The sequence below is a fragment of the Helianthus annuus genome, chromosome 3 (assembly GCF_002127325.2).
Source record: "Helianthus annuus cultivar XRQ/B chromosome 3, HanXRQr2.0-SUNRISE, whole genome shotgun sequence".
Classification (NCBI taxonomy): domain Eukaryota; kingdom Viridiplantae; phylum Streptophyta; class Magnoliopsida; order Asterales; family Asteraceae; genus Helianthus; species Helianthus annuus.
This window is the reverse complement of record NC_035435.2, coordinates 18,578,093-18,600,972: the sequence shown is the minus strand read 5'-3', so window position 1 is coordinate 18,600,972 and position 22,880 is coordinate 18,578,093. Positions and strand designations below refer to the sequence as shown.

Genomic DNA, 22,880 nt, shown 5'->3' with positions numbered 1-22,880 from the left:
CGGGAAACTCAGATTTCCTGTAGAACTCGAAAAGCCCTTTTTAAAGTCTTTAAAATGACCGAAAAGCCCCTACGGGGCATAATATTAACTTAAACTCGTTACGGGCGTCACGGAAGGTATCCTACTGATACCACAACCCAATTAAGGCATATTGACTTAGGAAATAAGCACACGACTCTCATAGTTAACCGTTTCGCCTATTGCGCGCACGGTTCGGCTTATGAAACTAGTTTTCATAAATTAGCCGATACGGGTCAAATTATATTATTTGAACCCCAAAATCCAGAGTGTGAACCATTAACCCATATAAAACAAGTCTCTGAACTTGTTGGGTCAGAATCACACTCCATTCTCGGTTTTCGCCTTTTCGCGCGATTAAACCATATCTATATATATCAGAACCAACCGGTCTAGGCCACGGCCATTATAACGACCCGTTAGGATTCTAAGAGGTTAATTAAAACCTTCGTTCCAGATTAGGAGCCCCAGTAAAAGCTATCGGTGATTTAATCCAAATTAAGGAAATATACTTGCAAAGGTAAATACTTTAACTTATTTCCCCTATATGGGCTTGGGTTACGGTATATTAATACCGCTTGATTGAGCATTATATTCTTCCATCGCTTAGGTGGTTAATTAAATAATATGATCGGCTCATTTAAACAGTTTTGTTGCTTATAAGCCTTTGGGGGGTTTAATGACCGTTGTCCCGGATATCCTTGGCATCATTTTACGAAATGGCCACGACCATCGACATCCCGGTGTAGGCGTATACCCGGTATAAAGTGTCGACATTAAATTAAAAGACGTAGCCGTTGGTTTTTATACTACGGTTTTACGCAAACGTGGTGTGTCTATAAATCTTTAACCCGGCACGACCCGGGCTACTGAACGCATAAAAGAACATGTAAAACGTTCACAAGATTTTATTATAATTTTCCCAAGTTATAAAAGAGTTTGTGCCTTGTGCATTCAAATCAATTTTAATAAACATTTTCAAATGTGTCAGTTGAATGTATTTACCAGTGTAAACTGACGTATTTTCCCCAAAAAGATTAAGTGCAGGTACCTAAACGTAAATTGGCTGGTATTAGCTCCCTAGCGTCGTGATAAGTCTCGCAAGCTTGATTGCAGTATCTGATGGAACAATACTTTATGTTTATTTACGATCCGTTGTGGATATAATCAACTTCTGTAATACATTTGATATTACAACCAGAGGTTGAAGTTTATATATTTATCTTTAAGCTTCCGCTGTGCATTATATAATTGTGTGGTTTGACTATATTGTTGCCAACATCGTCACGGTAATCCCCCACCGGGCCCACCGGTGAGACACGTGGAAAACGGGGTGTGACAATATGCCTCAATTATGTTGTGACATCAGTAAGATGTCTTTTATTATGCCCGAAATGAATTTAAACACAAACTATGCCTCGTAAGGGTAGTTTGGTCATTTACAATGTTATAAAAGAGTTTAAGTATTAACCTGAGTTACAGGTCTGATATAATCAGTAAAAATACTCATTTTACTAAGTTATAACAGTAGGGTAAAGTATATATGTGAAATTTATCAATTATAGCCAAACTATGCACCGTAGGGGCATTTTGGTAATTTCACATAGGCCGTAAAGCTCAAAACTGAAGTCTGAGTTAAACAACTTTTGCTTACTGTTAAAATATTATAATTTTCCCAAAATATCAGTAGGTATCAACCCTTGTATGTTTAAAATAGTTTTAGTACATACTATGCGTTAAAAACGCTTAATAAGGCGATTAGAGGCCATTTCCGGGTTCGATACATAAAGCTGATATTTTTATTATTCCAGAAGGCTTAAAATAATTTATTTATCATATGTGATCAGTAGCAAAAGGTTTGGAGTCAATTAGATATGTAAAACTCATTTTATGGCCCGTAAGGGCAAAACCGACAATTACCGGATTAAGCCTACGACTATTAGTTATGCTCAACCTAAAATTAATTAAAAATCTTCAAAAACCCCAAAATAATATATTACATCAGTGGGTAATAAGTTTGACATCAAAAAGTAGGCTTAACTAGGCTATACGCTAATTATGCCGTTTTATTAACATAAAGCTTCTTAATTACGCTAATGAGCATAACTCTCAATCTATACCTCAAACTGATGTCAAACTTTGCATACAAGTTTATATATCAGTAACTAAGGTTTCTACACTTTTACATTTTCACAAATCACGTTTTAAAGTGAAAAGGGCATAATGGTCAACATATGAGCAATTAACGGAATCATGCGTATTAATTGGTTAACTAATGAACCATGGTGTATAATCACAGAGGGTTATACTAGCATGTAACCCGGTCCAAATGAAGCTCTTAGGTATTTCTAAATCATACCAAAACGGGTCAGAACTGAAGTCAAAGCAAAAGTCAAAGCTTTGCGACTTTCGGTTCCGAACCGGGTCTAAACAGTAAATTGTCAGGTTGAACATGTTTAGACATGTTCTTACACTAATTACCAAGTTATATTAATGATCAAACGGATTGTATGTGTTCTACATTGCTAATCATGCTTAAATTAGAAAATAAGTATCCTGTTGACTTTTTAATAATAAGTTTGACCCGACATTTGACCTAGTTAGAGTGGGAATCAGGGGGAACCCTTTTAAGGGTTTATTACCCACATAATTACCAACTTATAACTACTTTTGATTCGACTAATCACTGGACCATTAGTGATTAATCTTAAAGTCAACCGTTAATTACGACGGTTTGACTTTTAAGCTAAACTAAGCAAAAACTTAACTAAGGAAGGTTAAGTAAACTTACAAGTGTCCTATGAACGACCAGAGATCACTTGAGAGAAGTCTTGAGCTCCAGAAATGATCAGGAATGCAAGAATGAAGGTGTGAAGAATTGTTGCAACATCATGGCCTTATATAGTGATTTAAACACCATAGATTGTTGACATCTAAGTCTACAACTGACCACAATTCATCCACAAGTGTCCCTAGTGGTCTAGGGGTTGCTTAGGGGTCGCCCATGAAGTGAAACAAGTGATTAAAGTTGGTTTATGCGCGAAATTTGGCTGCTGTCAAACTTTTATGTATCTAGGCGGTCCAGGCGGCCCGCGTAAAGGTGTTGATGGGCCTTACGCGGCCCGCTTGGGCTCTCTGATCAGACAAAAACGTTTTCAAGTTGTTGCATCTCGTCTCTTGGCCTTTCGAAAGGTCAATTAAGTTTATTTCTTGCAATTTGAACCCTCTAATTTGACATATAAGGGCTTCAAGATATTTACCCACTTTGTTAAGTCCTCGGTTAACTTTATTGTTACCCGAAAGGTCCTAACTTTCAACGTTGACGCTTTAACCCCTCGCATGCGAATTTGATCATAACTTTCTCATACGATAACGAAACTTTATGAAATTTATATCGTGCATTCTAGTGAGCATACTTAACCGTTACAAAGCTTCAGGTTTGTCAAAAGGTCACTCAGAGGTATAACTTAAACATGTTGGCACATTTAAGCCCTGTAGTTTGTAATCTCTCACTTTTAGCCTCGTATGATCCATGATTTATTCGTTTAATGGTATCAACGTCATGTAGGGTTATTGTAAAATATATTTAGTCACTGTTGACATTTTGAACTCGTATATTCACATACTTTCCATGTTTGTCAACTTTAGTCCCTCAAGAACATTCTTTCACACGTTCAAGCTTATGACACGTGTCAATACATTATAGGACGTGAATTTTCGAGGTGTTACATATATATTACAAGAGGTACAAAAGACTATATATAATAGAGGAAAACTTGTGGAACCAGCCTGAAGGGGTATGGCGCCAAATCTCGCACCAAGCTCGGGCGCGAGTGACCATCACCCGAATCATTACCCCTACCGACAAGGATTCACCTACATTCGTGCGGGCACGCGCGAACCCGGTTTTCTTTCCCACTCGGAGAAAGAAAGATTAAAAGACTCACCTTGTGTATGAAAATGGTTGTTTTCGTCAACACAAGGCATGCGGTAATCACTAAGGTTACCACACATAGCGATGCGGTCCAGAACCGCATCCTATTGTCGAAACAAGTGGAACTGACACTTTGACTTCAGTGATTAAACCAACAAGTGGTCTGACCGGGCACTGAAAGCAGCGGTCAGCTGACCACCCAATGCGCAGCTGCCCAGCCCACATGCATGAAAAGCTGGTAGACAGACTGACAACGCCAGCAGGACGTGGCATCACCTCCGGATGCGTCCAACGCTCCCGTGACCTGGCTCCTGACACACCTACAAAAGGCTACGTGTTGTCAGTTAGGCCCTATGCCCATCCAGCGGCCCTTCGGGCCCTTCTCCTTCACTATTCGGCTATAAATACCCATCCCGGACCAGGTTTTAGGTAACGCTAATTTGCTCTCTCACACATACTACTTAAATACTTACTTTGCTCACAAGCAAATACTTATTCTCACGCCGGAGTGTGGTAACAAGGAGCAACCTCCACCCCATCCTCCTTGTTACGAGTCACAGTGTGTTTCCCTGTGCATGAGACAATTTAGAGGATGACACAACCATTGATCTAGGAAAGAAGGGATTAACCCTACTCGACGAGACTAGTGGACTTACCCCGTGGTTAACCACTGTTTCATAATTGGCTCCCACCGCTACTCCTCTTAGCACATTTCTCTCTTCCTTTCCAAGATCATGTCCGATCATCAGATTCCTATCACGGGGGAACCCTTCATCCCACCAAGTGCAGGGCAAACAGGGAATACTTCCCCTAGCCAACCAACAGGCCACATAGGCACATCCGCACACGTGGGTAATCCCTCGGCGAATATGCCGGAAATTTCCCAAGTTGCACCAATTTTACCACAAGGAGTCAATCTCCACTCCTGGTATGTGCAACAGCAGGCTCTCTTAAACGCAGCCTATGCACAGGCCCACGCGAGCGCGCAACTACCCGGAGTGTCACACCCCAACTGACGGAGGACACATCGGAGTGAGACGAAATAGATTGCTCGAGACATCATAACACTAATATTTGTGACAAGTATTTAAATAATAAATTTCATTCCATTTCTAAAGAGTCAATTACAAGGACTGGAAACAAATATAACAACATGAATAATGAAATACGATACGATAAGAGTACAAAATTTAAAGTGTGTATCTAAGCATCCTACTAGATTCCATGCATCACCAACATCATCGTTAAACCTGCAACATGTTTTAAAAGCGTAGTTCAATACAAAAAATATTGGCGAGTATACAAGTTTGGTGCGTAGTATATAAGTATAAAAATTATAAGGAACAATCCACATGGCAAACCTAGTGAAGGGGTAAGGTTCCAAAAACTTCATAATAAACATTTGAGACCATACCACAGACTAGCCTTTTGACCTTTCTAACCTTGCGCGGCCGCGCACTGGTTTTACAAAAGAAAGAAAACAGTCAGCAATCTACAGTCGCGCGCCCAAAGGAAAACATAAATCCTTGCGCAAAGGATCAAAATCCTGGAAGCAATCTGTCCGCCTAAATATCCAGACCTGGATATTTTAGACTTAGGGTTTATTCAGTGGTCTCCACACAGTAAGGTGCCACACTAGATTACAACAGTAATCTTCTAGAAAGAATATGATCGTGCACCACCCAGACGGTTATAACCGTCTGGACACGTGTCATCATCACAAACGCTTTCGAAATCACAACAAAGGCATGCAATTGGAGAGTAATCTCCACTTAATCGCTTTCCACGTGGCAATTCCCTAGCCATAGATCAAACCACGATCCGTGTGCATTCACATCGGATCGAGGTAATTCAACATCTGACCAAAGAACTTAACAGAAGGAAATGTAACCGTCACGGCGTTAGCATCTTCCTTCATCTTTTCAATAACAGGTTTTCCCTCCCAAACTCCCGGTTATAAATACGAGAACTGTTCAGGTATGAAGGCAGATTACACCCACTTCTCTAATACTTCTTCTTCTCCAATTACCAATACTTATTCTCACGCCGGAGTCGGGTCAAGGAGAGAACCCTCTTCTCCCCTTGACGAGGCTAACGGTGTTCTTTTTTGCAGATTCACCGGAGAAGAAGATCGATCACAACTGAATCAATCGAGTGAGAGCTAACCCTTTTATGCGGATTCAAACCCCCTAAATATCTCGGTTCCGACCATTTATCTAGTGTTTCTTCACCTAGTTATCAAGATTAACGTATAAACTGGCATGCGATTTACAAGTCAACCTTCTGTTTAAGCAAGTATGAATGAATAAACCTAACAAGACCTCTCGTTCACAGGTGGTGCGTTACTCCTATAGCGCTATACATGTTAAGTGGAGGCTCGTACGAAGCTAATGACAAGTTCATCACATAAGAATCACCCAGAAAACACGAATCAAGCATAACAAATAGTAAGCATGTATTGGATTGTTTGTTTATGTATTTGCATAAGAATATGTATACTAAGTGTGTTTTGTATATAAAAACATGTTACACCCAAAAGTGTGAAAACGGTAAAATGGGTCAAGTATACTCACAAAATTGTTAAGTCTTCCGATTATCCAAGTGTTGACGAGTGTATGAGATTGGGAGGACGAATATATAAGGGTTAAAGTTCAAGGTATGTTTAGAGTCGAGATTCAGAATTTAAAAAGGAATATGAAAAGTACATATGCAAAAGTAATCATCTAGTCATATAATACTTGTTTAACACTATGAAACCCCAAGGGTTAGAATGCTTTCATGGGTAAATTATCCATTAGAATCATAACAAGTTATTAAGTCTTAGATGATGTAATCTAATACTTTGACAAATGAACACAAATTCATCATCAAAGGTTCGATTATTTGGACAACATATAAGTATTATATAATGTTCATATTGTCATATAGGTCAAGCATGAGGTAGGAGGATGAATCCCCCATTTAGGTAGCTCTTTGTTTATCATAGAAGTCATGTAGGAGGTAGGAAGAACAAGTCTTCCATTTAGGTACCTCTTGGTGTTCACCACTACACTTGATGTTATGAACATTCAAGGAGGGTCATGAACATACAATAAGAATGAAAATAATTACAACTAATCTAATAAATCATCAAGTAATGTGTGGATTTTTAGTGGGATAGCCCAAGCTTGTCCTATAATCACACAAACATCAAGCTTCAAGCTTGAACACTACTTGTGGGTAAAACCCTAAACAAAACAGAAAGTTTATGAGGTTTACACCCCTGATTTTACATGTCTCAACCTTGTTTTTAAGCCCAACTAACCATTCAATTGATTATGAGCATTAGGACATAAGTTGGAGATGAGATAACTCAAGTTTAACTAAGTTTAAATCAAAACAGAAACTTCAGTCCACTTTAGAGCCTTCTTGGAGACATCCTAGACCTTTGTTTTCCATGGAAAACCTGTGGAAATATTCCTTAGGTCGATCCAAGTGATTAAGAAGAAGAATGGATGAAAAAGACTAAGAAATGAGTGAGATATGCTCACTTGAAGAACTTGTGATGATTCTGATTATGTTTCTGATTCTGAGCAGATTATAGCCTGATTTGAGAGAGTTTTGGATGAGTTGCAAAGTGTAAAATGCTTGGAATACACTTGGGTTTTATAGGGAAGGGTTGGTATAGGGTTTGGTGAGCATTTAAGACCCTAAACACAAGTTTAAACTCTAATAAACACCAAAATCGAGCCCAAAATCAAAGCTGGTCACGTTTTCAGCGAGCTGGGCTGGCTCGCGGCCCGCGTAAGGCTGGGCCTAAGTGGGTTGCAGCCCGTGACTCTCCTCCAGGGTGGTCCAAGTTTGATTTTTGGCAAGAAAGGCCCTCATACTTCCATATTTGCATGTTTCAAGTATGTTTTAGGGTGTTTTAAGTCCAAGAAACATGTTTAAGGGTATGATGTGTAAATGAATCATAAAAACATTATAAAATAAGCATAAACAAGTATTTTTGTCGAGATTAGGTGTCGAAATTGTGTAAATGTAGCATGTAGATTACAAGTTTGCAAGTTTAACACATTTAGCACAAAGTATGAATAAAGTGTCGTATGAATGATATTTTTGAACATATGAACATGTATAAGGCGTATATGACATAAATGTAATGAAAGCACGAATTTCATTATGATTCAAGTCTCGGATTTTACATCGATTACAACGAAAGAACGATTTACAAGAATACGGAGTTTCCAAAAAATAGGATTACAAGCGATGGTTTCTAAATATAGAAAGTATGAAAACGCAGGGCGTTACACGGAGGGCCTACACCGGCCCCATTTACACCAGTACCGCATATTCTTCAATACGAGGCGCTACCACCAACACATCCTGCGTCTAGGGATAGGCGCGGGCCGCATGGAGACTCTTACGTGAGTGTCCATACGCTACAAGAAGGGGATTCCACTTACGGATCCCGGGCCAGAACCTACGCGAATCAGCACCTTGGCCTACCAAGAGAACATAGGCGAGAACAGTTACTCATCGCAGTGTTAAGCCGTCTTGGGCCGCATCCCAATGACGGTACATACGACAGGACCGAACCTGACGACTATACATACTGCAGGGATTCCCAGACGGCTTATAACCAGTTTGGGGATCAAGACTACTACACCCCGGTGCAACATCGTGCAACATATGATCGCGCTGCAAAGCATGATCACCGGCCGGTCCACAGACCGAAGTCAGCAGCTGGCAACTCCAAATTTGTCAAGGAGATTGCCTTGGCCCCACTTGCGAGGGCCAAACTTCCGCCCAGTGTGGGCAAGTATAGTGGGTTGTCAGATCCTGATGACCACATGTCCGTTTTCAACAGCTCTGGACTCGTCGGCGGCTGGTCGCACCTGTTGTGGTGCCACCTATTTATCCAGGCCCTTACAGGAACTGCAAGGTTGTCACATCTACTGTCTCTTCAGGAGATCTTATTACTATAACCTTGACTTGACCATCTTAATTACTTGCTCCACTTTTTGAGGAATTTTATTATTGGAATCAACTAGTCTACCACGATTTAGGAGTGCAATAGACTCATTACAAAATATGTTGTTGTCCTCTTGGGACACAAATATGACTGGAGCATAAGCAGTTTATTATGTGACTTACTTAGTCACTCTATTTAGGTCAGTAAACTTGTCTGGTAATTTGTTCTTTAATATTGGTAAATGAATTATCAAGATGACATGATAATTCATTCCAATTTTCACTTTCCAACTGCTTGTTATCTCCCCCTAATATTGGGAACATTCATTCACTAAAGTGAAAAGCAATGAGTCGTAAGCAAATCTCTCACCAATGGCTTTAAGTATTTAATCATAGACAATTATTTTTTACCCACCATATATTCTCAACCCTTTTAGAAGTCCCAACATTGTGCTAGTGGTGGATCAATATTACATATATCGCACAACCAAAATCTTAGAAGGAACGTATTTGATTACCAAAAACCAACTATAACAGGGGAAATATCATACATATTGGCTTGATGTGAATTAATGTTGTACATGTAAAATCACATGTACCCAAATAAAAATATCAACTGTTGCTCTTATGATCATTGGCTTTACAATCAATTATGAGCATTTAGCGATCGTCTCAACCAAGCAATTCTTGTATAAACATAAGCTATATGAAGTTCAACATTTATTCCAATAATCATTAATAACTTGGGAATTGAATTCACCATTATTACCAAAATAAATATACCATTCTGGATTAATACGCTTCCTATCACATTAACTAAGCAACAATCACACAAATTTTAGGTTGTGGATTTGATAACCATTTAGACGATGCATTGATTTAAAACACTAAATGGTATCATGTTGGGATATGCATATCCTTTAATCACTTACAGAATATTTAGGGATACACACCCTCCTTTATTTGGCAAATATAAAATTTCCCTTGAGAGCAAACATTACATGCTAATTATCAGCTTGAAGAATCTTCTAGTTCTTCATTATGTTTCACATCATCATTGACTCAGTGTGGTCTAACTGGTCATGCGAACTAATTAAATAATTATGATCCATAAACTTCTGGTTTATGATTGTATGTGTATTACTTGCTTGTATGTAATACAAAACGTATGATACGATAGAATATATTATAACTTCAAAGTTCAACCATCACGTTATGCAATCACTCCTTAGTTTGCCTCTTTTGTGGTCCATCTCATTATTCTTAGTTTGCCACTTTTGGTGGTCCATCTCGTTATTAAAATAATCATCATTACAAATTTCTCAATTATGTCCATGATCACAACATTTTAATGATCATTATATAATCAAATGCACTTTAGGGGAATGGAATAACTGAACAAGCTTCATAGCTTTCCATTATTTACTTGGTCACACGAATATAAAAGAGTAAATTTCAAATCTTTTCCCTTATCTTTATAGTGAATTTCAGGCGGTGTCCTTTATCTTTCAAATTGATGAGTCGTGTACTTGATGTTTTAAAATCTTGCATGGTATGCCCTTTAGCTCTAACTCAGTTAGATTTTTCTGTTAAATATGGTCATGTGACTTGCACGTGAGGGTATTATTGTCATTTCACTTTTCAGGGACTAGTTATGTAAATAAATTAAATACCTAACCATTAAAAAATTAAAAATAAAAACTTAAATATATCTCTCACCTCTCTCTCTCTCTCTCTCCCATTTACCAACAACATCAACCATCTACCATCACAACCACCATCCACCTCACATCACCTGCTGCCATCACAACCACCGCCATCCACCGCACACGGGCAGGTAATTGTTTTGATTGTTGTTTACTCAGTTCTCAGAATTGTGACCCGCACCTACAGGACATTTAGACCACGTGTCAGTTGTAGGCTGTTAAAAAAATGGGGGTTTTGATCGGCTGGTGTTTTTGGGGAATCAGGGGTTTTGAAATTGATGTTTAATAGCGTCGGAATTGGCGGGGGTAGATCTTCACTTTAGTGTTGAATTGCATATAGGAATTGAAATCAGTAATAGTAACCTAGAATTTTCTATTGGGTCTATGTTGATTTGTGCGTTTCTTAATTTGTTATGTAGGTGGAGTTTTCATCCAGCCTTTTGGTTGTATTTCATCCCTTATGCAGGTAAGTTTCAGTCATTGGTGTATATTGAATGTTGTCTTCCAGTTTGTTTGTCTGCTGATGAGAGATAGGTGGTGTGCGGTGGTGGTGATGGCAGCAGGTGATGTGAGGTGGTGGATGGTGATGGTGATGGTGATGGTAAATGGGAGAGAGAGATGTGAGAGATATATCTACTTTTTTATTTTTAATTTTTTTAATGGTTAGGTATTTAATTTATTTACACAACTAGTCTCTGAAAAGTGAATTGACAATAATACCCTCATGTGCAAGTCACATGACCAGATTTAACAGAAAAATCTAAGTGTGTTAGGGCTAAAGGGCATAACGTGCAAGATTTTAAAACATTTAGTACAAGACTCGTCAATTTGAAAGATAAAAGACAACGCCTGAAATTCACTATAAAGATAAATGACAAAATTTGAAATTCACTCAATATAAAATCATTTCAATATTTTCATACTCTCTTAATGATATTGCTACTTTAAGAGCATATCTCATGTGTGATAAATGGAAATTTTTATCCGGTTTTTCAACATAAATATTCTTCTCTTCACATAACATCAATTGAGAAGTAATCGTATATATGAGTCAGATAATTTTATCAATCTTATATCTTATGACCTTCTACAAACTGATAATGAGATTTAGGTAGTATGACACTCCAGGTATCTTATCTAAACATATTATTCCCTTTCATGATAGTGATAAAAAAAACCATAAGTTTGGTTTATGAGTTCTATTCATTAGTATCCATACTACAAGGCATACCATAAAATCATATCATACAATACATGATGTTATAACATGTCACCATAACATGTCACCAAATGAAACATGCATTCATGAAGTACAAGTAGTAAGGAGTTAGAAATGCCAAAGAAACATGCAAATGAAGCTATTTAAATTGGTGTAATCATTTAGCCTAACAGAGGGACAAAATGACTTTTAGTAGAAGTCTAATTTAACCAGAATTGGAATTTCTTGTGTATGGTCAAGAAATAACCTGTTTATATATATATGATAATCTTAAAGAGTGGAATGGAATCACGAATTCCATCTTTAATAAAGAGGGTAAAAATGGGATTTTTGGAGATTTCTTCAAAGAATGGTCAAAATGGATCATGTAATGATCCAATACACTTAGAATAATAATTATAAAGTGTTTTAAATTGGTTTGTGACTTAAAGATTTGTGTATGGAAATGTATATCAAAAATAGTAAATTGGTTTTGATTTAAGTTTAGGACGCACATACTAAGGGTTAGTATGCGTTATGGAGGGGCTAGCACATACTAAGGCTTAGTATGCGCCATGGAGGTCTAGCACATACTAAGGGTTAGTATGAGCCATGGAGGTCTAGCAGACACAAACCATGATCCAAATCATGTAATTGTGTTCTAAGGGTTGTATGATGGTTTGAAGTGTCTATAGGAGTCCGGATTACTTACATGAGAAATCTGGATGTTCTGAATTCGGTTTAAGTGCAGTTAATTGCTGTTTAGCCCCTGCCAGGGACCATTCGGCAAATCTGCACAAAGCAGTTATTCCCAAGCAAGTTTCCCACCAAAATTAACTATACCCTTCTTTTTTTTAGAATCCTCTACAGGATCTTCTACAGATTTCCTCTACGGAATCCTCCACAGCTCAAACCACATGGTGTAATCCTCTACAGGATCCTCTATAGAATCCCCTCTACAGAATTCTCTACAGATTTCTTCTTGTTTGCCATTAAATTCCCTCTTATTATATAATTACATCATTTACAATATAGTACCCATAAATTCAAGCTTTTGTCGTTGTAGTTGTTTGTTTGGTTTTTGTTGTTTCTCGATGTCGTATAATGCTCGACAACCAAAGAGGCGCCGTCTTGCTGATATGGTCGGTAATGTGTTGCCCAGTGCTGTATCCATTAATCTGGTTGCACCTGATATGATGTCCGGAGTTCATCAGAGTCAGTCCATGTGGTTGAAGTCTCTATATTAGATTGCATTAGTTGATGACATCAACTAATGGTTTGACTACACCAACTAATGACATCAACTAATGCAATCTAATATTATGACATCAACTAATGGTTTGACTACACCAACTAATGACATCAACTAATGCAATCTAATACTCTACTCGGCGCGCATCCGTGTTCTCGAATCGTGGTCGCGGTTCGCGTAGGTCTTCTGCGAGTCGTCCTCAACCTGTTGAAGACCGGTTTGGGCTTTTTCTACCAGCGGATGTTTTCATTTTCGGGCTTTTTGTTGGTCGTTCGAAGCATCACCAGCTGCTACAAGTTGACATGAATGCTGGTTTATAATGTCCGTACATTCTCGGTTCATGCTACACAAACATGGTAAAAATATACATAGTAACGGTTATGCTATTATAAAGTTGGCTCTTTGATTGCCTGTGTTTTGATCCCTATTTATAAAATTGAACTTTATGATTAGGTGTATGATTGAATTTGCTCTTCATGTTTAAAAAAATCTGTTCATATAAATTTTGCTCTTCAAGAGCCGTCTTGCTAAGTGGAAAGTCAATCTCTTATCTTATGGCGAAAACTCGTTTTTTAATTTATTTTATGTGCAAGAAGCCAAATTGGACCCTCTGTATCTCATTTATCCAACCTCCGTTTTGGACACGGTCTGTTGCGTTGGAAAGACCTCACAACATACTACACAAACACATAAAGAACAGATTTATTAATACAAGTCACATACGTTTTAAATATGTCCAAAGTTGGCGAAATATCGTTTTTTTATTTATTTTCTATGCAAGACGCCAAATTGGAGCCTCCGTATCTCATTCATCCAACCTCCATTTTGGACACGGTCTTGTGCGTTGGAAAGACCTCACAACATACTACACAAACCCATAAAGAACAGATTTATTAATACAAGTCACATACGTTTTAAATATGTCCAAAGTTGGCGAAATATCATTTCTTAATTTATTTTCTATGCAAAACGCCATATTGGAGCCTCCTTTGTATGTATGTATGTATGTAGTCTAGCCCACCCAAAACGCAAATTTCAACCATTAATATCCCTTTCTTCTAAATGGTACAAGTATTTTGCAATTAACATCGTTTTGTCTAGTTGTGTCAAAAGGGTCTTCAAAGTGGCTAGTTTAACTTGTGTGGTTTTTTTTATAGCCACTTAATCGCACTCCATATGTTAAAAGAATCAATGTGAGATAACTAAAAAGTCAATATTTTTTCTTTAACTAAAAAAGACAATTAGAACCCCAATTTAGAAGGCTAAATATGACAAAAGAGCTATATGTGTCAAAACGGTCATCAAAGTGACTAGTTTTGCTTGTGTGGATGTTTTTTATAGCCACTTAATACCACTCCGTTTGTTAAAAAATCAATGTGAGACAACTCAACTTTGCATATTCCAGTCACCAAAACCAATGGTCTATTATGGTTAACTCGATTAACTCTTCAATTAAGGTTAATCTGGTTAACCAATAAACAAGATACCATTATTTTGAGAACCGGCCGGATATTTTGAGAACCGTTTTGAGGGGGTAAACCGGACCGCCGGTGGTAACGGTTCCCGGTCCGGCCCGGGTTTCAAAACACTGGCGTTGACAGAGTAACAGTGAGTCAGTGACAGACTCTATAATAAAGACTTTTCACCATCCTCCATTTTGAATGAAGGAGCACTCTATAATACAATTCACATACGTTTTAAATATGTCTAAAGTTGGCGAAATATCATTTTTTAATTTAGTTCTTACTTCTTAGTCCCTTCCTGACAGCTTTTTTACTTCTTAATGTCCGCTCGACAGCCCCACTCTGGATAATCTTGCTCTTATCTACTGGTTGGCCACAAAGAATTTCCAATTCTGTACGCCTCTTCTTTCGTTCTGGTTTTGAAACTTGTTGTTGACTTTCTACTGCTTCCGGTTGTTTATGTTGAATTTCTACTGCTTTCCTCTTCTTTCGTGTTTCTTTTGGTTTCTGTTGAGCTATTACTTTTCTGATTGATTCTTTCAAATTAATTCTCAAATCATTAACTTCTTTTATTCCAAAGCACGTCTTCCCAATCCTGAAATTTTGAAAAATTGTTAGGGGCTGTTTAATGAGTGCTCAATAAACAATCAACACGTACCACATTTTGATATTTGTTTTCCACTCCTTCTGGGGCATGTTCAATGAACTTCTGAACAAATAAAAGAGCGTAGACACCACAATCAAACAAATTTGGCTGATGTGGAACCTGGCAGAAAAATCAATCACATAAATCCTAATTTTCCATTTCAAAAACTAAAAAAAAAGAATTAAATTGTGTATTAGGTTTTAGACCTCGATGCTAAATACTTCAACGTTACCGAAGTCTGCGTTTGAACAACCAGCTTCAACTTCTGCGTTTGAACAACCAGCTTCAACTTCACCAACTGCATACTTCGATTCTTCCTCCAAAAACCTAAAAACAAAGATTTAAATTGGTTACAGTTTTTCAACACGATATAATAATCATTTGGCTTATTTTTGTCTCACCTTTGAAAAAATCTAAAAATCTTATCTGAATTATGCAAACCAGGATACGAATCCATGTGAAGGAGAAGTGTTGAATTAACGGTATCATTAGGCGTACAAATAATGAGCACACTCCAATGAGAACTGGATAAAAGAAAATAAGTTGAATCAATAATATATCTGGTTTGAAATAGATTGTAGTTGAATGTAAATATTTTAGAAAAAACTTACGATTCATGGATTGGGATAACAAGATATTTTTTCTTTAAAATATTATCTCTTCCCCACCACCTTCTTACTTTCTCGAACGGACTTGCAACAATTCCCTATTCAAGCATGATAATCATAAATTTAGGGGTGATGAAAATACCCGAACCCGAATAAGCTAATTGTTGGATCAGCACCTCAGAATCTATTTAGGATTGCCGGTGAGATGAAAGTGTTAAAAGGATTGACCTTCAGCCTCAATCGATTTTCACTCATCATTGGGTTCATGAAGCGGGTCAGCCTACTTTTGAATGGCTTATTGCTTGGTGCAGCCACCCATTGAAAGAAATGATTCATAAGATAGTCAAGATCAGAAAAGTAATGGCAGGAGTGCAGGACAAAAATTCAAGCCACTTTCCAGCACTTGGTGGTCCAAGCAGCCCTAGCAGGGATCAGCACGTCTCAGTGCAGTGCTTCCACTCGACTTGAGGTCAAGTCGTTTCTACGGGCAGGAAGTATTGATAGAAACCCAAACCAGTCAAGTCAAGTCAAATCTTAAATTAAGTAACTCTTTAAATGGTGGAAACTAAAGGGGAAATGTCCAGCAATTATCCAACCAATCATCAAGCTGCACTCTTAGTATACATAGTCCTAGAGTCTTAGTCTTTTCCTCTTGGTTTTATTTTCATTTACTTTGAAATATCATTGTAATCGGAGACCAGCCCCTCTCGAATAGGGCCGACTATCTTGTTATTCTCTGTTTTTATCTACTCAGAATTTTAGTTTCTATCAACGTGTGAAATATATTAATGGAAAAAGCTTCTTACTGATATCATCATATCAAAATGAAAGGCACACTTTATTTAACATCTAAATGGATTATGGATCACCAACTTGACCCGTACCATTAGGGTCGGGTATCATTATAAAGAACTGCGACTAACCTTCTCAGTGCAAAGATCTTTCTCCGCGAAATATCGCTGCAACTTCACGTAAAAAAACGTGTTGAAGATATGATAATGTGCTGAATTATCTTTCAACTTCATCTTTAGCTCACTGGCCAAAGGTAAAAGAAAAAACATAATTAGATTTAAACCCATACCGAAGGTAAAGGAAAAAACAGCTACACACATACCTAATGTAAAAGTTTATAACGTTATCATTCAACCATTTTTGAGGCTCAAGCGTCTCAAGTTCTTGAACAGAAAGGTGTTCCACACCCTCAATCTCATCATTCGCAACAGCAGCAGCAGATATCTTCTTCTGAGATTCCTGAATAGACTCATCGAGATTCAACAGTAAGTCCAGATCTAATAAATCTGACTTGGCCTTGATAAGATTAGCTACACTTTTCATGTCATTGACAATCTTATCTGCCAACAGTTTCCTTCTCTTGTTTTCCGAACCATTGTCAATCTGTAAAATCAGTTACAAAGATCTGAAAATTTATAATATTAATAAAAATAATATAATATATATTATTTTCACTAACCATCCATGTCATGTAGAATTCTTCAATCATCTTTTCGTCGATCTTAGAAAAGTCTAAACTGTCATGGAACCCTCTCAAACTCATACAAAATAACTGTAAGAACAAAGTGCACCCGCCAATATTTTTTTCCGCCCCTTTCCCATCAACGAAATTCTTAACACCGTATTTTAGATCATTCATTGCTATAGTTGCCCACGGTTGTTTATCCAAACTGTTTGCATCCTTCACATAATCTAAATAAGATTTACTCAATACACCCCCCAGGGCAGGACACACAATGTAATGCATGGCAGTTAACATAAAGGTTTGTTTAGTAACATCCTCGTCATTAGTTTTTTTGAGTTCGTTTACAACATTCTTAATGGCGATACCTTTGTAACCTCCGTTCTTCGTAACGTTACAATATTTACTTTCAAGCTCAGCGATAACAGGATCCTGATTTACAGGGTCCTCTTCTGCAGAAAGTTGTGGTACAGCAGCGCCCGCTTCCTCCACCAAAGAATTGTCCGCTTCCTTATCCAATACAGCTTCACTTCCATCTTGTATACCCATGATTTTAGAAAAATCATCAGCTTTAATTTCGATGTCCTGGGTTTCCCTCCCCTTGCGTGCAATTAGGGTCGAATTCTTATAGTTGAAATTTCTAGCAAGTGACTTAACCATGTCCCTTTTTTGAGTTAAGCTTTCACTTTCCATCTTAAACTCTAACAGCTTTGCAAAAGGCGTTTTCTTTATAACATCTTCTTTCCAATCACTTAAACCTTCCACAATTGAAATGAAATCTTTCAACTGACACCTGTAACGGGTTTTTTTCGTCTTGCCATCTTTTGGTACTTCCACTTTCACGTAGTCAGGAAGCTCGTCTTTTTTTCCCTCTTCCTTCAATCGTTTCTTAGTTTTCCTAAACAACATGATTTTGGAATAAACAAAATATTATATGGAGTTACAAATTTAGTTTATTGTGCTGTCAAAATTGACATTGGATCTGCACATTCTATGAATTTCAAGACAAGTTCGGAACTGTTCTTTCAGATGGAATTTTTTACTAATCGGCTATTGATGTTCAAGTATAAAGATGAAAAAGTGAAGAAGTGGTTGGTTAAGTGGAAATGGAAAAAGTTAGTGGCTGGATACAATAAGGAGCATCATGTTTTAGATTACAACAGTTTCTTATGGTTCATGGAGCAGGGTGGTATTTTTAGTCATAAAGGATATTTGCATCAGCTTATTGTGTCAGTAATGGTTGAAGCCTCAACTTCAATGTTGTTCAAGTTTAGCACAGATCTCCTCACCAGTTTCTATTCTAATTCTAGATTCTCTGAGTGTTAATCGTGCTCATTCATCGAGAGATTGTGAGTACACAACAGCATAATAATTAAAAATGAGAACGGGATGGGCTGAACTAAAACAACCACTTTGGGTTGTTTTTTAAATTATATGGGTAAGATATTTTCCCTCAATGGGTCAATTAAAATTCCATCTAATATATTTTCGGGTAAAAACGGGTCGACAACTTCAAAGAAATGGATCAATGTAGGTTGGTGTTTTAAAGAAACGGAAACGGGTTCGGTTCGGATTGAGTTTCGGGCGGCCAGTACGGGTTTCGGCAGTTGGTTCGGATCGGATTTCGGGTAGGCACGGGTTTCCTCACGGGACGGGTTTCGGGCCGACATGAGTTTTCGCACGGGGTGAGTTTCTAGTCGGGACGGATTTTAGCACGAGACGGGTTTCAGTTCGATCCTTTATTTTTAGGCTCCAACTCGTTTAATCTCGGCTCGACTCAAGATTGTAGCAAGCCAATCTCATGGTTTGGCTACGTTACTCCCCTATCAGAAACTAACTCCCTATGTTCTTTAACAGTTGAAATTTTGGGACTATCTAAAACAAAATTTAGCATACAACAGCAACTGGTATCCACGTTTTGGTTTAACCAGTTCAATTCTAAATCTATGCAGTAACAATTCTCAAACTCCCTACACTTTGTTCTAACTCTAGGGCACAGATAAGGTAAACCGCAAGTGAAATGATAATAAAGTGGTGTATATGTATGTAGCTTACTTGAACAAATCATGGTGGAATGAGAGAGAGCTATTTAAAAACACACCCGGACCCATTTCAACCCGACAAAATTTCCCCTTGATGTACAATCTCTCTTTTAAAAAAAAAAAAACCATTTTTTTAACCAAACCGACCCAACCCGACCCAAAACCCGTTCTGACCCGGAACCTTTTCAACCCAAACCCATTCTGACCCGAACCCGTTCCGACCCGAACCTAAACAACCCTTTTTGTAACTGACCCATTTTGACCCATGACCCAACCCGACCCGGCCCGACCCGTTTGCCAGGTCTAATTTTGAAGAGTTTTTTTTTTTTTTTTTTTTTGCAGTTATATATACTCTTTTACCTTTCATTCCCTGTTGTTAAATTGAACTCATAAAGAGTTCGTTCTAATATAAAAAGATTTAACTATTATTATTAATGTGAATCTATAAAACAGTGAGTTGAGAATAACAAATTTGAGGTTATGCTATGTAAATTTTTGTCTGAAGACTTTATAATGTGCAGAATGGGCGGGACACAGTTTGGCCACATGATCCTCGCACAGGAAAGGGATGACAACGGGTCGGGTTTGGGTCGGGTATTGGTAATCTCATACCCATACCCGTTTGAAATGGGTGAAATAAAAAAGAACTTAAAGAGGAACACATCAAACCGTTTGAAAGTCCCCGATAGCCTTTTGAGTAAAGTACACGAATAGTCCCTAGTCCCTGTGGTCGATCAAAATTTTGGAGTTGGTCCTTAGATTTTCAAAAGTACACGGATGGTCCCTGCGGTTTGCACTTTGTAACACATTTGATCCCCAACTTTTGCCAAAAGTACATGGATGGCCCCTGTGGTTTGCACTTTGTAACGCATTTAGTCCATAACTTGGACCTGCTGAAACCTTTAGATTTGTTAGCTGGGGACTAAATGCGCTACAAAGTGCAAACCACAGGGACCCTCCGTGTACTTTTAAAAAGCTAGGGACCAAATGCAAAATTCTGGTTAACCACGGGGACTATCCATGTACTTTACTCTAGCCTTTTTAATGCACACAAGCTCCTAAACCGTTTGATCAAAAAACTTCTTATTACTATTATTATTGCAGGCAGATATTGTTGATCATAGAAAACGTGCAACTGTTTTTAGTCGGATAACAGGCCTAGTTTCTGCATCACATGTCGTCGGAAATCTCCTAGCACGTTTTCTTCCAGAAGAGTACATTTTCGAAGTACAGTTATATTAATACTATCTATAGCATAATTAATAATACACAGTTTTTAGTTTTCTTACAATTTTTCTGATTGTAATTAATTCTGATTCAGGTTTCAATAGCTTTGTTAATCTTCTGTCCAGTTTATATGGCGTTCTTTCTCGTTGAAACGGTTAAATCAACTCCAAAGCTGGATCAACATTCATCTTATTTGAATAAAGCACTCACGGTTGTACAAGAACGTTATAAAACAATGAAATATGCTGTAACTATCGTGTTAAACACGTATGTGGATTTCAAGATTCACCATTGTGGTAGTTACTCTTTTGCTGTTCTTTCGAGCTGATTCTAACATGAGCGTTTTTTGTTTTAGTCCGACTTTGAGGAGCATTTCAGTCATTTCTTTCTTTTATGAATTGGGAATGTCGGGAATCAGCACTGTGTTACTGGTATGTTCTATTTTTATATATGTGAATTTATTTTTCTTCTTCTTAAGTTACATTTATCTTATATTGAATATATAAGTGATATTAGGTGTGTGTATTTGATCTGTTTACTTTTAAATTGGTCAACTTTGGATGTCAACGAAAGTCAAAGCAGACTGTTTTTGGATTATGAACTTGTTCAACGTATCTTTACAATTTTGGGCATATATATAGCCTATGAAACGGTACAAAAAGGTGGTTATACCCTTCTTTTAGGGTACCAGAAAACTGTCATAAGCGCTAAATAACAGCCGTTGACTTTTGTTTTCTGCCTTTGTGACCATTTATCTAATAATAAATACATAATAAACATAACCTAGTCTAGATTACATTCTGCCTATGTGTTTCAGTCAGAAAGCGAGATACAGAAGTGTTGTTTTGGGTTTTTTGAAACCTAGCTCGAAGTGGAATGAATACAGAGGGATAAAGGGGGAAGGAAGGAAGAAGAAGACGAAAGGGAAAGAATGGTGGAGCGCGTGTGAGGATTGAAGCTCTGATACTGCAGGAAGAGAGAAAACATATATTTTGTGTTTATGTTTAACTTTCTATCCAGCCCTTTGTATGTTTTAGTTAGAGTTTTTTGTTTTAAACCAAAATTGTGAGGAATTGACACCTATGATTAAGGGGTTGTTTGGCAACTTCTGAATAGTTAAGTGCTGAATCAATAAGAGGTCTGAACCATTAAGTGCTGAACCAGTAAGAGGTTTGAACCATTAAGAGCCTGTATAATGCCTAACCGTTCAGAGTCAAATGTCTGACCACAATTCAGATTAGAGGTCTTAACCATTCAGACTTTGTATAAATCTTAACCATTCAGAGGCACATGTCTGAACCATTCAGACATCTGCTCGTGAAACAAACATTAAGAGGCTTATTAAGAGGTAAACAAACAGCCCCTAAATTAGGGTCGCTGGATTAAATGCATTCCCTGTTTCATTTCCATCCACCTCGCACGATTTTTTTCATTGTTTAAACTTTACCATTTTTGTGAAAAAAAAAATAATTCACCGTTATTTTGTTTTTAGTTTTCTAAATTTAAGATTCTCATTTTCCTCTTGTATGATTGCACATGTTTAAAATAACAAAAAAAAAAAATCAAATTTTACTAATTAAAGTGATGTAATAGAAGAGGTTTTAACCTATTACGTATTAATAAGCTAAAAGTCCATTGTATCCAACGACTTGTTTTGTAGTGAATTCTTATTGTTTTTAGTTTACATTTAAACATATTTGTGTTGCAAACTTTTTCTTATTGTTTTTTTTTCACGTTTAAGCATATTTGTGTTGCTTTCTTTTGTTGCCGAGACACGCCTCATCTATATCACAATTCACAATAACAATTAAAGAATAAAACTAACCTGTGTATTCTGGTAATTATGAAAGCAGTCTACTCCACTTGTAACACGTATACGCAATGCAGAAGCATCCGTTCCCCATCTTTAACGTTTGGTTCTTCATCGATGTCGTGTATGGCAGAGTACATGATCCGAACACTGAAATTATTGAAAACACCAATTTCTATTAGGGTTTATAATGTTTCAGTCGTTGTCATCGGTGGGAAAGTAATGAGAGCTGGTGGGTAAATGTTAAGTGGGCTGCTAGGGTTTGTGAAAAGAGGGTATTTGTAAGAAAGAAAATGTAATATTTTAATTTTTGTTTTTAAGTTTTGTGGTAGATGAATATAATTAAATTTTCTTTTATTGTTTGGTGATGCAAGTTTTGTGTTCGGTGAATGTAATTAAGTTTTCATTTATTGTTCGGTGATGAAAAAAAAAAACTAAAAAGCAAAACCGTAAATGGTTGGATGCCTAATTTCACATTTAATATGTAACTGGTTCGATTATTAAATGAGTTTGAAATACTGTAATTATTTCCAAAGTGCATAGTATAAA

General features: G+C 37.4%; 1 protein-coding gene and 1 long non-coding RNA gene across 3 annotated transcripts; one reads left to right on the top strand and one right to left on the bottom strand.

Moving 5' to 3' along the window:
- Nucleotides 1–13,745: 13,745 nt before the first annotated feature.
- On the bottom strand, nt 13,746–22,593 carry LOC110928723. Of its 2 annotated transcripts, XR_004888370.1 has the most exons (10): nt 22,347–22,593; nt 17,250–18,150; nt 16,893–17,173; nt 16,702–16,813; nt 15,782–15,876; nt 15,572–15,694; nt 15,377–15,497; nt 15,183–15,290; nt 14,809–15,119; nt 13,746–13,926 (listed from the first exon to the last, which is right to left on the bottom strand). XR_004888370.1 is itself a non-coding variant. In XM_035987439.1 (9 exons), the coding sequence occupies exons 2-9, from the start codon at nt 17,943–17,945 to the stop codon at nt 15,084–15,086; spliced, it is 1,572 nt and encodes a 523-aa protein (XP_035843332.1). In that variant the 5' UTR covers nt 17,946–18,150; nt 22,347–22,593; the 3' UTR covers nt 14,331–15,083. The 2 variants fall into 2 exon arrangements, 1 of the variants encoding a protein (XP_035843332.1); XM_035987439.1 differs by lacking the exon at nt 13,746–13,926 and having other exon boundaries at nt 14,331–15,119.
- On the top strand, nt 20,415–20,891 carry LOC110928724. The gene is made up of 3 exons (XR_002586611.2): nt 20,415–20,521; nt 20,616–20,788; nt 20,877–20,891. It is a non-coding gene; the product is annotated as an uncharacterized LOC110928724 (long non-coding RNA).
- Nucleotides 22,594–22,880: the final 287 nt, after the last annotated feature.

Excerpts from the sequence above, each read along its gene's own strand:
- LOC110928723 (XM_035987439.1), bottom strand. The coding sequence starts at position 17,945 with ATGGAAAGTGAAAGCTTAACTCAAAAAAGGGACATGGTTAAGTCACTT. Across the intron at positions 17,174-17,249 it reads AATTCTACATGACATGGATG|ATTGACAATGGTTCGGAAAA; the intron begins GTTAGTGAAAAT and ends CTGATTTTACAG. Across the intron at positions 15,877-16,701 it reads AAGATCTTTGCACTGAGAAG|GGAATTGTTGCAAGTCCGTT; the intron begins GTTAGTCGCAGT and ends ATGCTTGAATAG.